The 22235-nt window shown below is 38.2% G+C and overlaps 3 protein-coding genes, 1 long non-coding RNA gene and 1 pseudogene across 9 annotated transcripts; 3 read left to right on the forward strand and 2 right to left on the reverse strand.

Annotated features, from left to right (window-relative positions):
• Positions 1–2752: 2752 nt before the first annotated feature.
• Positions 2753–4698, reverse strand: LOC112176382 (geraniol 8-hydroxylase). The gene is made up of 2 exons (XM_024314281.2): positions 3733–4698; positions 2753–3544 (listed from the first exon to the last, which is right to left on the reverse strand). Exons 1-2 carry the CDS (start codon positions 4624–4626, stop codon positions 2903–2905), a joined length of 1536 nt encoding a protein of 511 aa, XP_024170049.1. The 5' UTR covers positions 4627–4698; the 3' UTR covers positions 2753–2902.
• Positions 4699–5761: 1063 nt separating this feature from the next.
• On the forward strand, positions 5762–7448 carry LOC112176383 (AAA-ATPase At3g50940). The gene is made up of 2 exons (XM_024314283.2): positions 5762–6775; positions 6868–7448. The coding sequence occupies exons 1-2, from the start codon at positions 5762–5764 to the stop codon at positions 7279–7281; spliced, it is 1428 nt and encodes a 475-aa protein (XP_024170051.1). The 3' UTR covers positions 7282–7448.
• A 307-nt stretch (positions 7449–7755) lies between these two features.
• On the reverse strand, positions 7756–11031 carry LOC112177957 (annotated as a pseudogene).
• Positions 11032–12421: 1390 nt separating this feature from the next.
• LOC112177958 (oxysterol-binding protein-related protein 1D) lies at positions 12422–13660 on the forward strand. Its single transcript, XM_040511450.1, has 4 exons — positions 12422–12856; positions 13014–13101; positions 13252–13419; positions 13632–13660. Exons 1-4 carry the CDS (start codon positions 12431–12433, stop codon positions 13658–13660), a joined length of 711 nt encoding a protein of 236 aa, XP_040367384.1. The 5' UTR covers positions 12422–12430.
• A 1923-nt stretch (positions 13661–15583) lies between these two features.
• On the forward strand, positions 15584–18896 carry LOC121050746. Of its 6 annotated transcripts, none has more exons than XR_005803759.1 (4): positions 15584–15772; positions 16599–17149; positions 17380–17734; positions 17892–18896. It is a non-coding gene; the product is annotated as an uncharacterized LOC121050746 (long non-coding RNA). The 6 variants fall into 6 exon arrangements; XR_005803762.1 differs by having other exon boundaries at positions 17403–17734; XR_005803763.1 differs by having other exon boundaries at positions 17403–17734; positions 17899–18896.
• The last annotated feature ends 3339 nt before the right edge of the window (positions 18897–22235 follow it).

Here is a 22235-nt window from a genome sequence, read left to right on the forward strand (position 1 = left end):
TATCGGCCTGGGGTAAGGTATTTAATTTTGAGAAGAATAGTGTGTACTTTAGTCAGAATTCATCGTTACATGAGCATGAGGACTTGACTGGTTTGTTGGAGGTTGAATTGGTTCATTTTCATGAAAAGTACTTTGGGTTCACCGACACATGTTGGCTGTAAAAAAGTTTATGAGGTTGTGGAATTCAATATTGTCAAAACATGAGGTAAGATTATTAATCTCATCCATGCTTTGAGGTAAGAATATTAATCTCAAGAGTGTTTATTCGGGGAGAAAATTGAGGGCACAACTTTAAGCAGCTGAAGAAGAAGGAAGAGAGGCAACATGATAAATGTCATTGTTCGAGAGTTAAATGTATGAAGAATTGTAGCTAAAATGACCTTTTATACCTATGTCGCGTGAACTGAAAAAGGTAATTAATTGCAGAATTAAACTCAATCACTTCAAAATTTTCAAAAATAGTGACGTTGAAGTGGATAAAATTAAGGGAAACACAACCCAACACCTGTGACCCAAATATATATAGATGCAAAAATTATTATCACGTTTGTGGGAGAGTTTAAATTTTTGGCCTTTTATGTTACAAATAACCAAGGATTTAAATTTCGGTTTCGATTTCGATTTTGTTGCCTCAAATTTAAGGAAAGTTCAGAGAAAATTTTGATTTCGGTCGAAATTTCAGTTAAAAATCAAGAAATCACATTAAGAGGATTATTTGACAAAAGAAAAAAGTCCAAGCACGATTATCGTATATGCAATTTATTTACATATAGGGGGAACTAATCGCAGCCAAATAGTGAAGACACTAAGGTCTTCATTACCCAAGACACTTGCAAGATCAATTGAGACCTTCAATGCTTGTGTTAGACTTGTATAGTTGTATCCCATATCCTTTCCCAGTAGTTTGAGATAATGGTAACTACAAGATCAGTTTCTTTGTTTTGGCTAAACATGGACTGTACACTATTGTTACTAAAAAGAAAGATAAGGAATCGATATGATCTTTCTTGTAAATGCATGGAAGAACACCTGGACTAAACTAAAGAAAGTACTCATGAATACAACTTATAAATTCTAGCTTCTCACATTAAAAGTAACAAAGAACTAACAAAATAGATAAATAACACATATGATCTTCATTGTAAATACACCAAAGAACACAGAGTAAACGAAAGGCAGGACAGTGTGTGTTCATGAACACAACATATAACCTCCAGCCTTTTTTTTTTTTGGCTGAAGTCAAAGGTTAAGAGAGGCAAAGAGCCACCTTAACCTTTGAGATTTTATTGAAGAAAAAAAAGGAGAGAAAAAAATACATGGGGAGGGGGACCAAAACCAAAACCTCCCATATAAAAGCAGTAATAAGCTAAAGAAAAGACAGACTAACGAAAACGAAAATTCGGCATTCCTGAACGGTCTCTCTGAAACTGTCTGTCAATGAAAGGAGGAGCTAGGTCCCACCAAATCAAATCACTAGAGGCTGCACCATAATTCGCCAAGGCATCTGCAACTTGTTTCCCTTCCCGAAAGATATGTGAAGATCGAAATTGCATTTGAGAAATACGATACAAGCAATTGCCCCACTCAACGCAAAGCTGCCAAGGCACTAAGTCAGGGGACTGCAGAAAATTTAGAACTAGGGAAGAGTCAACCTCTAGCCAAATATGTTTCCAGTCCCTTACCCAAGCTAGTTCAATGGCCTTAATGACAGCCATTACCTCTGCTGCTATTGAGCTAGGAATGTTAAGATTAGAAGCAAAGGCACCAAGGAATTCTCCTCTATAGTCACGAAAAACAGCTCCATAACCACAGCGGCCTGAATCTTGCTTCCAAGCACCATCAGTATTAATTTTAACCCACCCAAATTATTCATAAACTCCAAATTATTTTTCAGACCTAAAAACAAAATTCCAAATTAATTAAGCCAAAATTCGATATAGATCATAGTGAAAAGAGAAAGGGAAGCAATTTTTATCACCATTCTTCTCTAGCCTTTTTGCTTATTCCTTTCTGCCAACCTTTATTCCCTAGAGTCAATCTGCATAGGAATAACATCTTTGGATTTTAAAAACAAAGAACATTTCAATCAAAACACCACATCTATGAGACTTGCCAAAAAGTACGAATACCATATAAATTTCATCTGGAAATCAAATGACCATAGAAAAAAGTTCATTTGCATCTGGCACGCTTAAAACTTGAAACCTATAGTCATGCTTCCGTTTTTGTTTTTGGTTATGAAATAAGATGAAAAACACCAAGTAAAAAAAAAACTGTTGAGGCTAGCTAGTGATATGGTTTTTCTTTTATTACTCTGTTGTTCGTGTTCTTTTTTGGTTTGACATCATACGGATCAACATATGCACACCCACACTAAACTTCTTCAAACATAGATTTGGAAGAGTATAATCCCGAATTCTAAAGGCAGTAGCCTATGCTTCAACTAACAAATCCGAAATTGATCTGTAAAGATCGTACGTTCTCTATTATTCGTGTTAGATGCAGAATTGTAGGACAACATGGCGGCTACTTACGGCTTCACCTACTTGGTTTTGGTTCCCCATTGCAAACACATGGAAAGAAATAAATTACCAGATTGAGCAATTTTGAGGGCCTTCATTGATTTCTCTTTCTCCTTCCACAACTCTTCCTTGATCTAAAACCTGAAACATACACCTAGTAAGCACAGAGAATGTGAGGTAAAAACCAAATATATAGAAAAAAGAACCATAGGGTTTTTTTTTGCGAGAAATAAGTCAGCCCTTTATTGAAATAGAAAAAGAATTACATAATGCAAAGCTCAGCTGCTACTGCAGCTAGGAGAAAAGACGGAGTAGAGAAATAAAAGCAGTCCTGCTGCAAACTAAAGGCATGAGCTGATTCAGCCTACTGTTATTTTACATTATTCCATTAAATTATTCATAGTAGAAACCAATGAGGACTGGGGAACAGCTTTGAGAGGCTGAGCCATTTGTAAAGTGAGGCCAAACTTGTCTTCCATGTTCATAGTCTCAGGTACAACTCCATCTTCAAGCTTCCAATCAAAGCAGTTAATGAGTGAACCCAACATCAAGTGCAACATTCTCATTGCCAATGGCAAACCTGGACAGATTCTCTTCCCACCGCCAAATGGAATAAGCTCAAAGTTTTTTCCCATAACATCAAATTGGTTGTCCAATCCTAAGAACCTATCCGGCATAAAAGAGTTTGGGTTGTCCCAAAGGCCGGGGTCTCGGCCTATGGCCCAAACATTAACTAGAACTTGTGCACCCTTTGGGACAATATAGCCCCCAATTACTACATCTGTTTCAGCTTTTCGTGGCAGTAGCAACGGAACCGTTGGGTGCAACCGGAAGGTTTCCTTGATTATTGCTTGTAAGTAAGGGAGTCTAGCAATGTCGGTTTCCTCGATTGGTTTTCCTTTTCCAATCATTTGATCCAGCTCTTCTTGAGCTTTAGAAAGGCTCTTTGGGTTGTGTAGTAGCTCCGCCATTGCCCATTCCAATGTGGCTGAAGTGGTATCTGTTCCCGCAACAAATAGAGCCTATACATTCCACATTGACTAATTGTTTAGAAAGTAACATTGCACTGCATTGCACTTTAAATCTTTATTTAGTTGAATATATCATCATTCGGTGAACAAATAATTAGTAATTAAGCCTAGCAATCATTGAAGTGAATATCCAAGAAGAACACAAAGTAGTAGATAGGGAGTAGAAAGTAGAAACTAACCACAAACAAATGTTCAACAACTTCGGAGTTCTTCAAATCCTCCTCATTTTTCTCTTCACTGAGGTTTATAAGAGCATCCAACATATCATTACTTGTTACATAATCACCCCCTTTTCTACATTCCAACCTTTGACTGATCACTGATTCAATCAAGCCTAACATCTTGTTGTAATAATTCGTAAAGCGCCGCCTTATGCCTTGGGGATCAATCTCCCTAATCACAGGAAAATAGTCCCCCAAATTCGGCTTCCCAGCCTCTTCCACGATACCATTAACAATCTTCTTGAACTCTCTAGTCATCTCACTACTACTACTCGAGTCATCAGCCAAATCCACTGAGAAAATAGTTCTCGATAGCAGATTGAGTGTAGTTTTGAAAGCAGCCTTTCCAATATCTATTGCCAAACCCTTTACCATGCAGTCATTGACACTAGCTATGAGCTCTTGCACTTTCACTCGCCGGGTTTCTTGGTTGGCATCAAGTACTTTGGTGTGGAAGAGGTGGGAGGTGCATATTTTTCGAAGATTTCTCCACCTTGTTGATACTGGTATCCAAGGCAAACTGTAGTCTCCTATGTCTCGCAACGCATCTGGGATTGTTCGGTTGCAAAAGAGTTGGTCATTGGTTCGGAGGATTTCTTTGGCCATGGTTGATGAAGAAACTACAATAGTGGTTATCCGGCCGAGTTTCAAAGACATTATGGGGCCATAGTTTTGTGAAAGCTTGGTTAAAGAGAGATGAGGTTTGTCTCCAAGCTCAAACAGATTTCCAATCAATGGAAATGGCTTTGGTCCTGGTGGAAGCCTAACTCTGGTTCTTCTATGGAGGGCTTGGATTAAGAACCAGGAGATAAAGCAGAGACACAACAGTACTATACTAGACAAGAAATCCATCTCTCACTAAACAAATTAGGTTCAATCACAACTCCAACCCCAACACCCCTTGCTTAACTTATAGGATGAGTTGAGCTAGTTTATGAATTATTGACCATCTTTTCACATGTATTACAGATTATTTCTTTATTTATTTATTTATTAAATTTTTTTTTTTTGAAGTACATGTATTACAGACTTGAAGGGGTTGCGACATTATAGATTTTTTTATTTTTTTTATGACAGCGACATTATAGATTTCGTAAATCCGTTTTTGGGAGGTATTGCCCTCTCTAGTTATCATACTGTAGTGAGAGGCTGCAAATCCTCTGCTATCCTCGACCGTCCAGCTATTAAAAAAGGTGCTATTTCGTCTCTTACAGCTTGAATGGGGGTTGGCTCGAGCTGCCCTACTTCATGTCTGTGTCTATAGTAAATGCTGGATTGCATGATTGGAAAAACAGGTATAGAGAAAACTTATAAGGAACTATAGATCAGCAAGTTGGCAACTAACAGCTTTTACTTGCCAAGAGAGCCAGCAACTAGTAGTTCAAGGAGCCGCAGGATGCTTACCATTCTCTACAAATGCGCATACATTTGTTAACAGCTAAATCACACTTGATTTAAAATAGGAAATTCGCCAATAATTGGCAAAGAAAACCTACTACCATTAGTGACACAAGTCTCTACTTGTAAGTAAGAGGCTATATGTACGACTCAAAAACGACTAATGCTTGTTGAATCAATAGAAAATAATAAAAACTACTGTCTATAAAAGAATTTAGGGATATGTGAAAATGTTGGTTACACAGATTACAAGCAATGAGGCCTTGATCTAAAATCTGAATCCAAATTCATAAGCCCAAACTCAATGGGCCCTGAATACTTCTCTCTGGTGAAGATTGCTTGAGAAGATAGTATTCAATAAGAACTCTTACAGTGGTTGACTAATATTAGTCATTAGTAGAGCTTAGCATACTTGTTCAAAGTACTTCTAGGGGAAGCTACATTTCCCATTTCCATCCTATAAAACTCCTCTATCTATATTTGCATTTGCATTCCATCTCAACAAGCCAAAGCAAAACACACAAAGCTTCATCCACTACCCAAAAACCAAAAACAGATTCACTTTTTGCACAAGTCTTTCAAGTTGAAGATGTTTTCTATAACAAGCATGCCTTCAACAACATCAGTTCTATCAACCTACACCACATTTTCTGCTGCAGCAATGCTGATCAGGACAGTGATCAGTGAGGTCCAGACTATGGTCGGCCAGTTCATACCTCAAAAACTCCAGGACAAAATCATTGCCACACTTGCAGGCCTATTCGGTAACCTTCCTAATTCTCAAATGACTCTTATCATTGATGAAAACAATGGCCTCTCTATCAATGAAGTTTACCAGGCTTCAGAACTCTACTTAAGCACAAGGATCACTGCCTCAATTGATCAACTTAAGGTTTCCAAGTCCCCACGCCAAAACAACTTCTCTGTTACCATAAACAAAGGCGAGAAGATCACTGACGAGTTTGAAGGAATACAGTTGAGGTGGGAATTCTGTTGTTCTGAAACGAAACAGGCGAATATGGACTATGAAAGCTATTGCTCATCAACAGAAGTAGTAGAGCATAAGTCAATTCAGCTCAGTTTCCACAAGCAATACAGAGAAAAGGTATTAGAAACTTACCTGCCATATGTAGTGCAAAGATCAAAAGCAATTAAAGAGGAAAATAAGGTGGTGAGGCTGCATGCACTTGGAAACTTTGGTGGAGAATGTTCGATCGGTCCCTGGGGTTCAGTCATCTTTGAACATCCATCAACTTTTGACACATTGGCAATGGACCCAATGCTGAAGAAAGAGTTGATTGCTGACTTGGACAGGTTTGTGAAGCGAAAGGAATTTTATGGCAGAGTAGGCAAGGCATGGAAACGAGGGTACTTGTTGTATGGTCCTCCTGGCACTGGAAAGTCAAGCTTGATTGCAGCCATGGCTAATTACCTCAAGTTTGATATCTATGATTTGGAGCTTACATATTTACACAGCAACTCTGAGCTTAGGAGACTGTTAGTCTCCACCGCAAATCGATCAATCATAGTGATTGAGGATATTGACTGCAGCATTGAATTGAAGGACAGACAAGTTAGAGGAACCAACCCCAGTGACAGCCAGGTATATTGATAGCATAATACCTAGCAACAGAACATTTATAAATATGCAGAAGTGTAACTACGCAAATGTATGAATGATTTTCTTTTTAGCAGTTGACACTATCCGGATTGCTCAATTTCATTGATGGTTTATGGTCAAGCTGTGGAGATGAGAGGATAATTGTGTTTACCACCAACTACAAGGACAAGCTAGATCCTGCATTGGTGAGACCAGGCCGAATGGATATGCATGTTCACATGTCCTACTGCACACCGTGTGGATTCAAGACCCTTGCTCATAACTACCTTAAAGTAAAAACTCATCATCTCTTCAATGAAATTGAAACATTCATAAAGGAGGTTGATACGACTCCAGCAGAGATTGCAGAAGAACTCATGAAAAGTGAAGACACCGATGTAGCGCTGGAAGGACTCATTGCATTCCTGAGGAAGAAGAAAGAGATGAACTGCAATGCTGAAGCCAATGTTGAAGAAACAATAGAAAATAATGAACTAAAGGAAGAATGAGGTAACAACATATAGAGAGAAATGGAACGTACCTTGCTAGGCAGTTTGCTTCATAAAATCAATTTGCATCAGTTGAATAATGTGTATTTCAATTCTGCCAATATTAATTTGCAGTTACAACTTTTCAATTGTTGTGCATGACTTAGTCCCTAAAAGCAATTATATACATTACAACCTAGCAATTATTTCTACATTAATTTGCATTTTTCAAGATATGGCCTGAAAAGAGTAGGAAGAGCTTTGTGTGAAAAAGGTACTCGGTTTACTCTATAATAACTAACCACTTGGATTATGATACTTCTTAAGACATGTATTCCTAGCCAAAAGATAAGTGCAAAACCAAAATCCATAGATTACAGGGGGCCTGTACATTCTGCTCTTTGAAAAAGAAAAAGAAAAATAATAATAGGAATAAGAAGAGGACGAAAGAAGAAGAAAAAGATGATACAGCGGACATTTACAGCACCGTGGGACTCAACACTGGTAAACAGAATAGCTTTTGCTCTTCCATAAGAAGCTAAAAGCTTTGCCCATCTTTCTTCTTGAGATGGATTTGCATAGCGGCTTTGATTCTGGGGCAGGTATGGGATTGTTGTCATTTTGTTTGCAGAGTTGTACCTTCTCCTCCGGAGGTGATTGGTCTCTTTTGTCTAGGCTCACGAAACAGCATTAACAGCTTCTGAGCTTTCTCTTTTCCTCTTGATGTTCTATTAACGGACATCGACACCAATGCAGGAATTACCCCTTCCCGCAGGACCATCTGACTGCATTTCTCATTCCCATTACACAACATAAAGAGACATGAGACAGCTTGCTCCTGCTCAATGGGTTGTTCAGCCTCCAGAAGTGCTGCTAGTGCACTGATAAGCTTCGTATTTGAAATCATTTCATCTTTTGCAGAATTACTTGAAGCCAAATTTATCAAAACAGCTATACATTTTTCTGTCCATGAATGTTCACCGGAGTCTGCAAGAAGGGATTGCAAACCACTGATGATACTGGCTGAAAGAAGATTTGGAATGTTTGAGGGGATGCTAGAAAGGTTGTATAGGGCATGGAGGGCATCAAGCTTGTATTGAGTTTCAGCATTAGCTTGAAGGAGTTGGGGGACAGCAGGGCTTGCGCCAATTAAAGGCTTGGCTTCTTCAAGGCAGGAGAGATTCAGATAAAGGGCTGCCGCAGGTCCATGAGAACTGGGATAGGAGATCATTTCCTCCAGCAACGAAATTACCCCTGACGCAAGCATTGTCTCCTTATTTCTGAAGAAATATCAACATTTTATCGTTATTCATAAATTTCCCAGGACTGGAGAAGTGTGAAATTAAACCAAAAGAATATTACATGTTACTATAAAATTGCACAGCATAGGGACATGCAAAATCTAAACAGAGAACTAAAAATGTTCATGAACAACTCAAAAGAGGTCAACAGAGATAATCACAATTCACCCCATACTCTTCCTTTATCTCAATCAACAGTCCAAGCACTCACTAACAACGATTAATCTAGAGTTTGTCTTCCCCCAGCGAGGCATTCTAAGAAGCACATATTAACGCTGATATCATTCCTGCTGAAAAGGTAGTATACACTGCCCGCTAAACTGATTGTCAGATATTTTATGGCTTCTCTTATTTTATTTGGGGGAGCAAATGATATCCTTCAACTCATTTTATGGCTTCTCTTATTTTTTTTTATGGCTTCACTTTCTCTTACCATGATATCCTTCAACTCATTTGCTTCTCTGGGAATGTAAAACCATTTACAGCCAAGAAAATTATATGAAAGAAGTAAACCAAGTCCCATCAAAGTTGAAGGACAATGCGAATTCTCTCCCCCATGATTCAATTGCATAACATATGTAGAAAACTATACCCCATGCTGCACGCAGCTTTCTTTCTAACAATGTTGCCTCTAATTTTTCAAGCATTTAGTAACCCAGCTATGTAATGATGTTTAATTTGAACTAAAAATATTACCATCCAGAGCAACTAGTCACATTTTGATTCTTTTAAAGTCTATAAACATTAAAAAACAATACCTGTTATTATTCACAGCAAGATTGAATAGAGCCATAGCTCCACTTTCTTGAGCCAAAACATTTGCTTCACGCACAGCTGAGTTAAGAAAGCGTAGAAGTGCTTCAACAAACCCATTAGCCCCCATGTACATCCTGGCCTCCTCATCATCCTTCAGCAGGAGCCTTATTTACTCCACCACATGCACTTCTTCCTTTAAGTCCTCCCCTTCATTCAAGGCAGTTAAAAGATCCTGATTACTCTCAAAAGCATGCATCAGGCTCAGATTCTTCTGATGCCAGAGATAGCTCTTCTGTTTCATTTCCGACAGCCTCCTCTATTGTACAACTCTCCTCTATAGGAACCACTTTAGCACCCTTCAACTTGCAAGAGCCAACACTACCCATAGATTTTGAATTAGCGGACTCAGACTCAGAAAATGCCAGCCTCCAATAGTTAAGGTCAAGCAACTCTGGGGAGCCATCGGGAATGGAAATTCCATTCTGTTCTGATCACCAACTAGAAATGAGACCCTTGACACAGTAATTGGGAGTTAAAGAAAGACGACTCAGCTTTTGTTGAGTCGTTGGGCAGGTACTATGCCCATCGCTAAACCACTTTTCAATGCAAATCCTTTCATATGTTTGACCAGAAGCAATGATGACCGGGTCACACATAAGCTACAATGATATCGGACACCTCAATTCTTCAGGTGGAAGAGCCATCGATCTGACCTGATTTTCTAGTGTTCTGACTTGTAACTGAAAGAGGTCTGGAAATTAAAAGAACCAACTTTTGACAGTTGTCGGTCAAATGCTTGACCATTACCCCCAGACCCAGTATCCTCATTAGAACCTTGAACAGTGGGAGAACAAGGTGCAGAACCCTGTGAATCAATTATCATCCGAGAAATCACTTCTGAAAAACTTGGAGTACGTACTTTCTCATAGGATGCAATAGATAAGCCACGATTGAGATTGACTCCTTACGCTTATCTTCCTCAGCACGGGCTCTTTGGATGAGTTTCTTTAGAGCTCTTCTCTCTCCAAGAGCTGCCGTAGAAGACGCAATACCAACCTTGATAGCAGCCTGATGAAAAGATTCTGGCTCACTGCAGTTGTCAAAATTTTCTTCCTTGCTGGAGCAGAGCAATTATGTCATCACCAACTGGCTTCTCTGAGGGATCAAGTGCGAAGACAGTACAGTACACTCAAGTTCACTAAGAACCTCTTGAATCTGGAACAGGTTTGAGAATAATAGTGTTAAAAACACCTGTAAGTGACATGCCTAAAGGCAAGAGTAAGAGACAACCATTAAACATCCCACCTTGGAATTATAGCATCACCCAGTTAATTTCAAACAATTTCAAGTAAGCTAACACTATCAACATGTAAAAAGAATAACCTATGGATAAATTAAGAAGAAAGCTGCCTTTTTTATTGTAGCACTAAACTTATCCGATACAAAGTTGTATTGGGACCACTAAATGAACATCCAGTTGAACAGCTCAACTCGTTAGACCTCAAGGTTACTAATGGCTGGCATGACCAGTTTACATCTCTTAGTACCAATTAGATTACTGACCAACCATCATAACTAATCTAGTACTAGGATATCATAAACATTCAGTTGCAATTACCAGCCCCAGGAAACGCTCACATGGAATTTGAAGAACAATTACCTGACAACCAATAGATTGTGAAACAATATCTTCATCACGCCTGAGACTATCCATGAGAGCACTTCTTGCCTTCTCAAATTTTGAGAGCACATAATCCCCATTTATAGCCTGAAAGACACAAAAGGGTAAAAGAATTTGAGAGAGAGAGAGAGAGAGAGAGAGAGAGAGAGAGTTTAGACGTAGAGAATAGAATGTGTGTATTATTCATCTCACAATGAGGAGCCTTATATAGGACTACATGGGTACACAAAAGGGTAATGCTTAATTACAATTCAATCACTCCTACAATTACAACCTATCAATTACCAATCTATAGGGATAGGCACCTATCACTCAATATTTATTTACATGATTATCCACAAATATTTACAACACTCCCCCTTAGATATTCCAGGTCAATAGTGTTGCATAGGTTGTGCGCTTCTAAGTTGGCTGGTCAAAAACCTTGCCAATTAATAAAAACTCTGTGGGAAAAAAATAACTTTGGTCGAAAGAGAAAAAGAGCACAACGCGTTTGAGTGTGGAGTAGCAGTATCACCGCTTTAGAGATAGGTGAAGTCTTCTTATCAGCACCATAAGTAGGTAGTATGTCTACGAGAGGGATGCATTAGAGTTGCTACACCAAAACCTTGCCCGGTAAACCCAGTGGGAGAAACCCATGGTCGAAGGGAAAAGATGAGCAAATGCATATATATGTCCAATCAAAGCATCTTCAGGATGTAGTATGCTAAAGATGTGCCTTGTTAAAACCTTTCCAGATAACAAAACCCAGTGGGACAAAATAACCCTGGACGAAGGACAAAAAGAGTACACGATGGTCAAGTGAGTATGCTTCAAGATACTCCCCCTGAAAATAACATTTCAGGTAATCCAGATAGTTTATGTCGACCAATACCTTGGACATGCTTCTGGAATGTAGACTTTGGTACTGACTTGGTGAAGAGGTCTGCATGATTGTCTTCAGATCAAGTCTGCTTAACTTCAATCTTTTGATGCTTCTTGTTGCTGATTGAAGAAGAACTTTGGTGCAATATGTTTGGTGTTGTCTCCTTTGATGAAACTCATCTTCATCTGCTCGATGTAAGCAGCATTATCCTCATAGATAATGGTCGGTTCATCAATGGTGGAATGCAGTCCACATGTGCTTCGATTATGCTTTGTAACGACTCTTAGCCATGTACATTCCTGCTTTGTGAAGAGCCAGTATTTCAGCATAATTCGAAGAAGTAGCAACAAGGGTCTATTTCGTAGACCTCCAAGAAATTGTAGTATTCCTAATGGTAAAGACATAACCAGTTTGGGAATGTGCCTTGTGCGGGTCTGATAGATAGTTACAAAAGAGGTTACAAAAGAAATGAAGTTACCTTGTGAAAACCACCAAAACCAAACTTCTCCTAAGTTTTGATACCAGTACTACTCATCTGTGTGCTTTGCATGACAATGCAGAAAATGTATGCTCATGACCTCTACTTTTTTACCTGTTTCCTTTTGGTTACTGAATTTGAAGTGGTCTGGTTTACAGGTCTCTTCAATTCGTGCCAGCAAATCAGATGATAAAAGGCTTTCCATATTCACAGGAACTAAAACTCTTCACTTGCGTTGTTTATCTAGAGAGGACAGAGCTGCATGGATTGAGGCATTGCTGGCTGCTAAAGATCTTTTCCCCAGAGTTTTGTCAAGCAATGATTTAGTGCCTTCAGAAGATATAGTTGTTTCAACAGAGAAGTTACGATTAAGATTGGCACATGAGGGAGTTGGTGAGCCAGTTATCAAAGACTGCGAGTCAATTATGCTTTTAGAAGTCTCAGAGCTGCAAAACCAGTTGAAGGCTCTTCAGAGTAAACATGTTATGTTGTTAGACACATTGAGACAATTGGAGGTATTTCTCATCCTCTTCCGGTTAAAATTCAAATGCATGCAGTCATTGTTATGGCATGCATTTCCTTGCTCAAATTCGGCTTTGATTACATTGCATCCATATGGGTGGATGCTTGCTAGAGTGAAAAGTCAAACCCAGTTAAATTTTTGTTTTGCAGACAGAGAAAATAGAGCTGGAAACTACAGTAGTGGACGAAACAAAGAAGCGTGAGTCATACTGCAGTCAGGGCAATAGGAGACATAGTGGTTAGTTATCTTTTGCATTTCCATTATCTTTATACCTTGTTGAACTCAATGTTTAAAATTGATTCCATGTTCCGTGGAGACTATTTCAAAAGTATCCATTGTGTACTTGATTATTAAATTTGATCATCTTCTGTTCTCTCCATGCCACGGATTTTTATTCCGTCATGTCAGAGGGCAGTGGAACTGATTCTGATGCAGAAAATGAAAGTCAAGATGGAGGAGATGTTGAAACAGATGAAGATGAAGGAACATACTTTGATACTTATGATATTTTGTCTTCATATGCTTTAAGAAGTGCATACTACCGGAGTAGAGAAGGTTTGCGGTTTAGCACACAATAGATATTCCTTCCGTTCATTTTTAATGCGCTGGGTATGGTGAGAATAATTCATAATTCATTTTTAATTCGTTCATTATTCCTTCCCAGTTTTGATAGGAGCATTTTAATGCGATGTTTTAATAGTTATTTCCTCATATTTTACTTAGTTATTTTTTAAATAAATCAGTTTTGATGTAGTTTTTATTTTTAGGTGCACTGAAGCAAATGAAGAGGAAATGAGCTTAAAGGTATATGATCGAGAAGCAAAAGAAACGTGGAAAATGACAAAAGGCAAGACATAAGGATGCAGAAATGAGTTTACATGAAGAAATGAAGTTTTCTTGGTCCAGCCAGGAAATCCTGGTCCGACTAGGAATTCCAGTCAAAGTAGGAATCCTGGGTCAACTAGGAAACTTGTTCGGAGAAATGAATAAAATGGCTAAAAAATGCATTAGGCCATTGTATTTGACCTCTTTAGGGTTCTGACGTTTTGTATGCCTTGGTGGATTTATAGAAGTCTCTCTACTTCAACATAAGCTCTACTAGGTTTTTAGGATACTTTGTGAAATTCCTTATCGTTTGCTTCTTCAAACCTTGAGCATTGGCCCCATTTCAACCTTTATTAAGACCTTTTTTATCCTTAAGATGTGATAGTCTTTGATCTGTGGAGATGAGTTATAAGAGTTTAACCTATGGCTTGGGTCTATTTGTGCAAGTAATTGATATCTTTCATGAGATCTTAAAAATTATATTCACAAAGTGCATTTTGTTTCTTATATATGTGAGCTATTTGATTGCCTCAAAATATTTTCTCTCACATATACTTGAGTGATTATAAGCTTTTAAGCATTGCCATAAATCTGAGAGAAGAAAGAGTGGACATATATACCTTGTGAGGATATGAATCATACTTATCTGAAATATGCTGTGCTCCATCCCATCACTATTGTTACAACTAGGTCCTACTTATTTATATGTGGATTATACGTTTGAATTACTCTCGAATATCTAAATATTGATTATTGATTGAGTGCTAATCTTGATGTTATGAAAGTAAGAGATTTCTGAGAAAAAAGTTTAAGGGTGATAGAGTCATTGTATGTTGTAACGTCTTTGTCTTTTCTTTGTTTAAGTTTTCATTGAGTATAAGTTTGTGTCGTTGTTTTGATTTTGCTAAGGGACTAACAAAAACTAAGTGTGGGGAATTTGATAGGAGCATTTTAATGCAATGTTTTAATAGTTATTTCCTCATATTTTACTTAGTCATTTCCTCAAATAAATCAGTTTTAATGTAGTTTCTATTTTTAGGTGCATTGGAGCAAATGAAGAGGAAATGAGCTTAAAGGCATATAAGAAGCAAAAGAAACGTTGAAAATGATAAAAGGCAAGGCACAAGGATGCAAAAATGAGTTGACATGAAGAAATAAAGTTTTCCTGGTCCGACCAGGAATCCTAGCCAAAGTAGGAATCCTAGGTCAACTAGGAAACTTGTTCGGAGAAATGAAAAAAATGGCTAAAAAACGCAGAGTCCTAGTTGGACTAGGAAACCTACTCCTGTAAGGAAAATGAATCCTAATGACATTAGGAGTCCTAGTTGATCTAGGAAAGTAAAAGAAGATTCTGGAAAGTTCAAGAACATTTCATGTGAAGAGTCCTTGTTTGAGGCTAGGAAACCTGAGAGTACTAGGAGACCATGTGGCTTCAAGATTACTCAATAAAGCTCAAGATTCTTCTAGAATACTTTGGGATTTTCAGCAATTGAAGAAACCTAGTTGCTCTAGGGCTTTTGGGACGTAAAAGGAGTATTTTTGGTGGATAAATACATGCTTTGGCATGAAAAAAAAGAAAAATTCAAGAAGGGGACATTTTGGCTACATTCTTTGAGGTCCACACTTCATCCTTGGCCGAAATTGAAGAGATAAAATCAGAAAAATCCATGAAAATTAGGCAAAATTAATTTCCCTAAAATCAAGGTGTTATTTTGAAGGCTTCTCATTGGTTGTATGACACAAGAAGGATGACATGGAATTATTTGATTGGCTAATGCTGTGTGGATTAATCAGATATTTCCTAGAAATTAAAAGAAGGATCCAGAAGTGTCCTAGACATCTCCTATATATAAATGCACCTTCGACTCCTCATTGATTCATTCCTTCATTCTTTTCTCAATGCCAAAAATTCTCTCAATTCTCTAGTCTTCAGAATTCAGTGTCTTCAACAAAGAGGAGGAGAAGAAGAAGTCGTGAGCCTCCCTTGCCACCATCCTTCCACCTTGGACCGTGATATTGAAGCCTTTCTTTCAAGATTCAAGTTCAACTTCTCAAGCTCTTCATCATCCACTCCCTTCACGGTGTAATTCAATCTTTATTCCTGTAACCTCTTTTGGTTTTCTTTGTTTTGAATTTATGAACAATGATTTCTAGTTAACATATACGTTAAGGGAAAAGTTTAAAGCTCGTCTTTATGTTTTGAAATAAATTTCGATTTCTATTTGTGATATCTGTGTTGCTTGTGTGAGTTTGCTCAATTGGTTTTGTGTGATTGAAATCTTTTATGTGTTAATCTTAATTGGTTCGAAACTTTTAGGATTTGCATATAATTGGTTCTAGATTTAGGTTAACAATTCACCTAATAGTTTTGTAACTCTAAATCAAAAGTAGTAAAGGCATTGGGAAAAAGTAGAAATCAATTTAGGAGGATTTCAAGTAGATGAACTTTTTCATGCTAGGTTGTGCACTCAAGTTGTCATAATTTCTTTGTTCTTCATGCATTGAATATGTTTTGAGAAGGTAACTTGTTAGACTATGATTGCATGTTCAATAAGGTTAATTTAGGTGCTTTCACTTAGATGAATTATTCAAGGAAAGTAAAATATGGGAAATCATTTGCTTCTTAACGTTTCACATGATCAACATGTTTTTCATGATATAGATAATCAACTATAGAAATTGTAATTAGATTTCATTCATATGATTGTGGTTTTGATCTTTGTTCCTTGCATTCCACCCTTGTATATGTATTTTTACATTTTCTTTGTTTTATTTATTTTAATTTTTGATTTTATAATCCTAAAACCCCTTTATATGTGCTTACTTGTATATATTTCTGTTCTTTGTTTTATTTTCGTAAATAATACCTCATACTTATATTAATTCTTTATTTATTTATGCAATTACAGGTGTACTCTCAATCTCCGGCTTGAATGATCCCTATTTATCATATACTAACGATGATATTTTACGGGGTTAAATTGTGTGCTACTTTTAGCATGTCATAAGACTTCAGATTTGCATTTTATTTGTGACAAGATTTCCGATGATTATATAGGATTTGAGCTTGAGAGTGATTTGAGATAAATGCTTTTCATTGGATTTTTGTTATGATTTATGAATGATCGGGTTATTGTTGAACTATGGATATTATGTTTATTGATGAAATTATTTTATATTTGTGGTGATAATAATTGTTTCGGTTGGATGTATGATGTTGTTCGAGACCGTAGAAGAAAAGGGATGGACTAATGGTCTTAGTTTGAGGCACCAGGAGAGAGGGGATGAGATATCGACCATTGTTGAAGTTCAAACACCAGTAGAGAGGTGATGAATTTGTGACCGACACTGTTATTGAGATTCCAAGACAGAAGGGATGGACTAGTGGTCGATATTATTGTAGTGGCACCATGAGAGAAAGGATGAACTGGTGGCCAATTTGACTTTTGATTTGAGATATGTAAGTTATGATTGTATGTTATTGAGATTTTGATGACTGATTATTATATATGTCTTTTTAATTGAACCAAGCGGCCACCCAGTGAGTTCTACGGGTATTGTCAACCTAGTAGCTACTTGGTGAGAGTGAAGTACTATTGACTTAATTTTATTTATCTTATTTCCAGTTTTAATAGTTCTTCGGTTATCATGGATTATCTTATCCTGTAATTTGGTGGTTGAGATTTAAAGGTTGTGACCCAAATGTATTTTAGTTAGAGTGTGAAATGCGCAGAGAATATCGAGCAAGTTGCTAATTCAGAAGAGATCACTCGATCACAGCATAGTAGGCTGGCCCCATCTGTGAATGCTCAAACTACACCACTACTACAACAGATACAGAACTTGGAAGAAAGGGAACGCCGAGTGGAGGCAGCACCACAAAACATCAAGCCAATGTCAGATTTCACTACGTGTCTGGAGCTGTTCAATCAGCGAATTCTACAATCAGTAGGCATTCCCGCCCTGAAACCTCTAAAAATAGCTCAATATTCAGGGAACTCAGACCGCTTCACCTATTTACAGTATTTTGAATCCGCCAACTGGGGTAAGTACCACAATGATGTTGTTAGCTAACATTTTTTTCAAGAGACCTTAGCTAGAGTGACCACAGGTTGGTTCTACGAACTACCCTAGAGATTGATCAATTTATTCCATGAACTGCAAGATGCTTTCTTAACATAGTTTGAGCTGATGGCTGACAGTATTCAGGACTCCAGTCAATTGTTTAAGATTTTTCAAGCGAATGATGAGTCCGTCCACTTATATGTGACTCGATGGAGGAAAGCTGCTTCTCAGTGCATGAACCGAGACAAGGGAGTGGCCACGATAGCTTTCAAGCGAGGCATACAGAAAAACAAATTCTTATACAACTTGAACGCGGAGATAGTCACACTTACATACGACGAGCTGATGAAGAGGGCCATATTCCATGCCAATACTGAATACAACACATAAGGCAACAACCCTCCACCACCCCCTCGAGTCTCTCAAACTACACAACCCGCACCCAACCATACTTTCCCTCAGCGAAACAACAGGAAGCACGAGTGGCCAAAGGACCACCAGCTAGACAAGCGTCCACGTAATAGGTAGTATCATAACTCCTACTACTTCTGTGCAGCTTCTCCCTCATCAAAAGTACATGTTCCTGATGAGGACCTTTCTTGATCGAGGACTCCTTGGTCGGCCCAGTGAGAGGCCAGCTAAAATGATGAAACGCGTGTCCGTACATGGACACCTTGCTTCAATAGAAACTCCCCAATCAAGAAAACCCTCTTACTTGGGGACTTGTTAGTATGCCCACTTGCGGAGCGTATAGTCTCATGCTCGTGCGAAGACTTTTGGAATCCCCACATAGGATGGATAATGACTCAATAAAAAAAGAGCACGCGTTTGTACACATTGGCTAGCGGATGTCTCCAAGTCGAGTCAACTTGATAGCTTGCTTGGACCCAAGCTATCCTTGACACCTACATAAAAGGGTCTCACTCCTATTCTCGAGTTATCGCACTACAACAAAACCCGGCTTTAATGACCACCGTAATGGTCATTGAAAACAGACAATTTGGTCACTGAATATCATTAGTGACCAAATATTGTTAGTCACTAAGTGGTCAGTATAGACTCGTCACTAATTCTATTTAGTGACCAAAGTATGGTTGTTGGTCACTAATATGAAAGGACTAATGAAAAGTATTAATGACTAAGATTATTTGGTTACAAATCATGAACGCATTAGTAACCATAAAGTTCCTCACTGAAAATAACAGATCTGGTCACTAAAACACATGATATGGTCACTAAAGCCTAAGTCACATGCTTATATAGTGACCAAACTTTAAGGCCACTAAAGTTTTGGTCACTAGAAGAAAAAAAAAAAAGTATCTCATAAGCTTTTTGATTTTGGTCTACTACAACAGTTATCAAATAATAAATAGCTGGAAATACAACTCCAAAACTAAACAAACTTTTTTTTTTTTTGAAAGGGGTTTGGAACCCAGCCTAGCTGGGAGGCTCATCCCTACACCCGGTTCCATTTATTATAGTAATAGAATTATTTTGCATCGGGGGAGGGGGGGGGACATATAACCAGAACCCAGTGCTACATAAAAGATATTACAATTGTCCTCGTAGAGAACGTCATGAATGATAGCAGGAGTCTCATCTAACCAAAGATCATCTAAAAATCCACAACTAGCAAGGTGAGCCAGCCTATCTGCTACACCATTTGCTTCACGGAAGATATGACGAATTCTAACTGATTGAAAAGTAGTAAGATAATCCTTACAATCATCTAAAATTCGACTAACCTCCAAGAAATTTATCTCCTTACTATTAAGAGCAGCAACTAGGATGGTAGAGTCGCTTTCAATATCTATGACAGACCAACCTTGGTGAATCCCAAGAAGTAGACCAGCTCTACACGCCTCCGCTTCCATATTGACAACCGAGTGTGCATGTACAAATGGTCTAGCCAAAGTAGCAATACCCATACCAGAATCATTCCTGACCACTACTCCAATACCAACACGCCCATTTTCCCCACTATAAGCACCATTGACATTAATTTTCAGACGACTCTGGGGTGGACATTGCCACTTAGTGAGGCCCCTCTTCTTCTTCCTGACAGCCTTCGGATGGTAGGTTTGATATTCCTCCAACAACTTTACTGTCCACTGTATCATATTCATTGGTTGGAAAGACGCATTTTTCCATAGCATGTTATTTCGCTCTGCCCAGATCGCCCATAGTCCCATGAAAAAGAAATCACATTGTTCAAGCTGAAGGATGTCAATCATGTCTTGGACCCAAGATGAAACATTTGGAGCCCGGTGCTCACTCACCTTTAGCTTCAAAGGTCCAAACAACCAAAACCAATTCAATGCATGACAAGAATTAACACATGCAAACCTGTTTCTCTCTCATCCATGCAGAAAAGACAATGTTGGTCTCCAATCTCCACTCTACGTCGCACCAAAGCTTCTCTTGTAGGAATAGCGTCTTTTAGAAGGTTCCCTACAAAAATCTTGACTTTCTGAGGAATTCTAGCCCTCCAAATGAGAGACCAATATTTCCTACCCACTCCACCACCATCCCCTGTTGACGTAGACCCCATACTCTCATGTGATAGAGCACTATTGAACACATGATACCCACTTCGAACCGTATAGACCCCATTAGTAGTAAAGTGCCAGACTAGTCTATCAGATGCCTCACCCAGGCTTAATGGAATACTAGCAATTCTATCAACTTCCCCCTGAGTAAGAAGCTCTCCCATAAACTCCACAGCCCACTCTTTCGTGTCTTCATCAATTAAGTCGGAGACTTTTGGGTCCTCTAAGCCCTCAATGACACGTGAATAGGGTTTAAAAGAAAACGGAAACTGTACCCACGAGTCATTCCACATTGAAATGCTTGTCCCATCACCAACTTGATATCTCAACCCCATATTCAACACTTTTCAACCCAATACAGTACTTCGCCAGCAATACGACTAGGAAAATATTTAGGAAAATATTTTGCCTTGAAGAGTCTAGTAAGGATAGAATTCGGATGTTGTAGTAGTCTCCACCCTTGTTTTGCCAGTAAGGCCAGATTAAAGTGATGCATACTGCGAAATCCCAAACCTCCTTCATTCTTAGGAGTGCACAACTTCTCCCAAGCAAGCCAGTGAATTTTCTACACATCCCCTTCATCACCCCACCAAAACCGAGCCATTAACCGATGCATCTCATCACATAAATACTTTGGAATCTCAAAACAACTCATAACATAAGATGGAATTGCTTGAGCCACCGCTTTGATTAAAACTTCCTTACTAGCAGTACTAAGTGTTTTTTCTCTCCAACCCTGAGTACGATTCCGTATCTTCTCAACCAAATATCCAAAAGCTTCCGACTTTGAATAGCTCAGCTCTGTAGGAAGGCCCAAGTATTTATCATGTTTCTCAACTCTCAACACCCCAAGAATAGTCGTGATACCCTCATGCATCAACAGGTGAACATTTTTACTGAAAGAGATACAACTCTTCTGATAGTTCACTTGTTGTCCCGAAGCCTTTTCATACTCAACCAAAATAAGCTTCAAAGCTTCACAATCCTCTATTCCTGCCTTGAAAAAAAAAATGAAAGAATCGTCTGCAAAGAACAAGTGTGAAATACTAGGAGCATTACGACAAATTTTAACCCCATGCATAGTACCAACTCTTTCTGCATGCAGAATGCTTCTAGAGAGAACTTCAACACATAATAGAAACAAATACGGTGAGATCGAGTCCCCCTGCCTCAAGCCTCTAGAAGGAATTATTCGGCCTCTTGGCTCCCTACTTATAAACAAACTTTTAAATAATAGAATTTGTATTAAACTAAATACAGTGTATTGTTGATGATAATCCACATTACACTTTTTGATCACATTCATAAATATATGTCCCTTGAAAACTAGTGTAAAAGCCTAAAATAATTTCAGTACTTCCATGTGAACAAAATCCAAGAGAAAGATATTGAAAATCCAAGAGAAAGATATTAACAAGCTTTTGCAACTCTTCATGTATATAACCGTTGTAATTGATGTACTTTGAGATATCTACCTCTGAAATGACAACCTTCTTCACCATTTTGCATTATGATAACACATTAACCAACATGATTTACTCTCAAATGAGAAGGCATTGGGCTAAGTTTAATCAAATAGAAATTACTGAAGCACACATTGTACATTTGAAGCAACTGACATATCACTGATACCATACACAAGCAGTAATTACTTGGGAAAAATGTAAAACAGGAGATAATATAATGTATGTTCTTTCTTCAGTTTATTTATTTTTTTGAGAAGTGAAGTTGTACTTTTCACTATACAATCATGAGTTGAGCATTCACAGAAGTCATGCAGGTTAAATGCAAGAGAATGAGAGAAGGTGTGCTTCTCCTAAAGAAATTTGCTATCTATAATAGGAATGAAGATATTTGTTGAAAATAATGGTAAAGACAAGTCACCTCTATTGACGTCTGTTAGGTCCTCAATTGACTTTTGTGTAGGTTTTT

The sequence above is a fragment of the Rosa chinensis genome, chromosome 7 (genome assembly GCF_002994745.2).
Source record: "Rosa chinensis cultivar Old Blush chromosome 7, RchiOBHm-V2, whole genome shotgun sequence".
NCBI lineage: Eukaryota > Viridiplantae > Streptophyta > Magnoliopsida > Rosales > Rosaceae > Rosa > Rosa chinensis.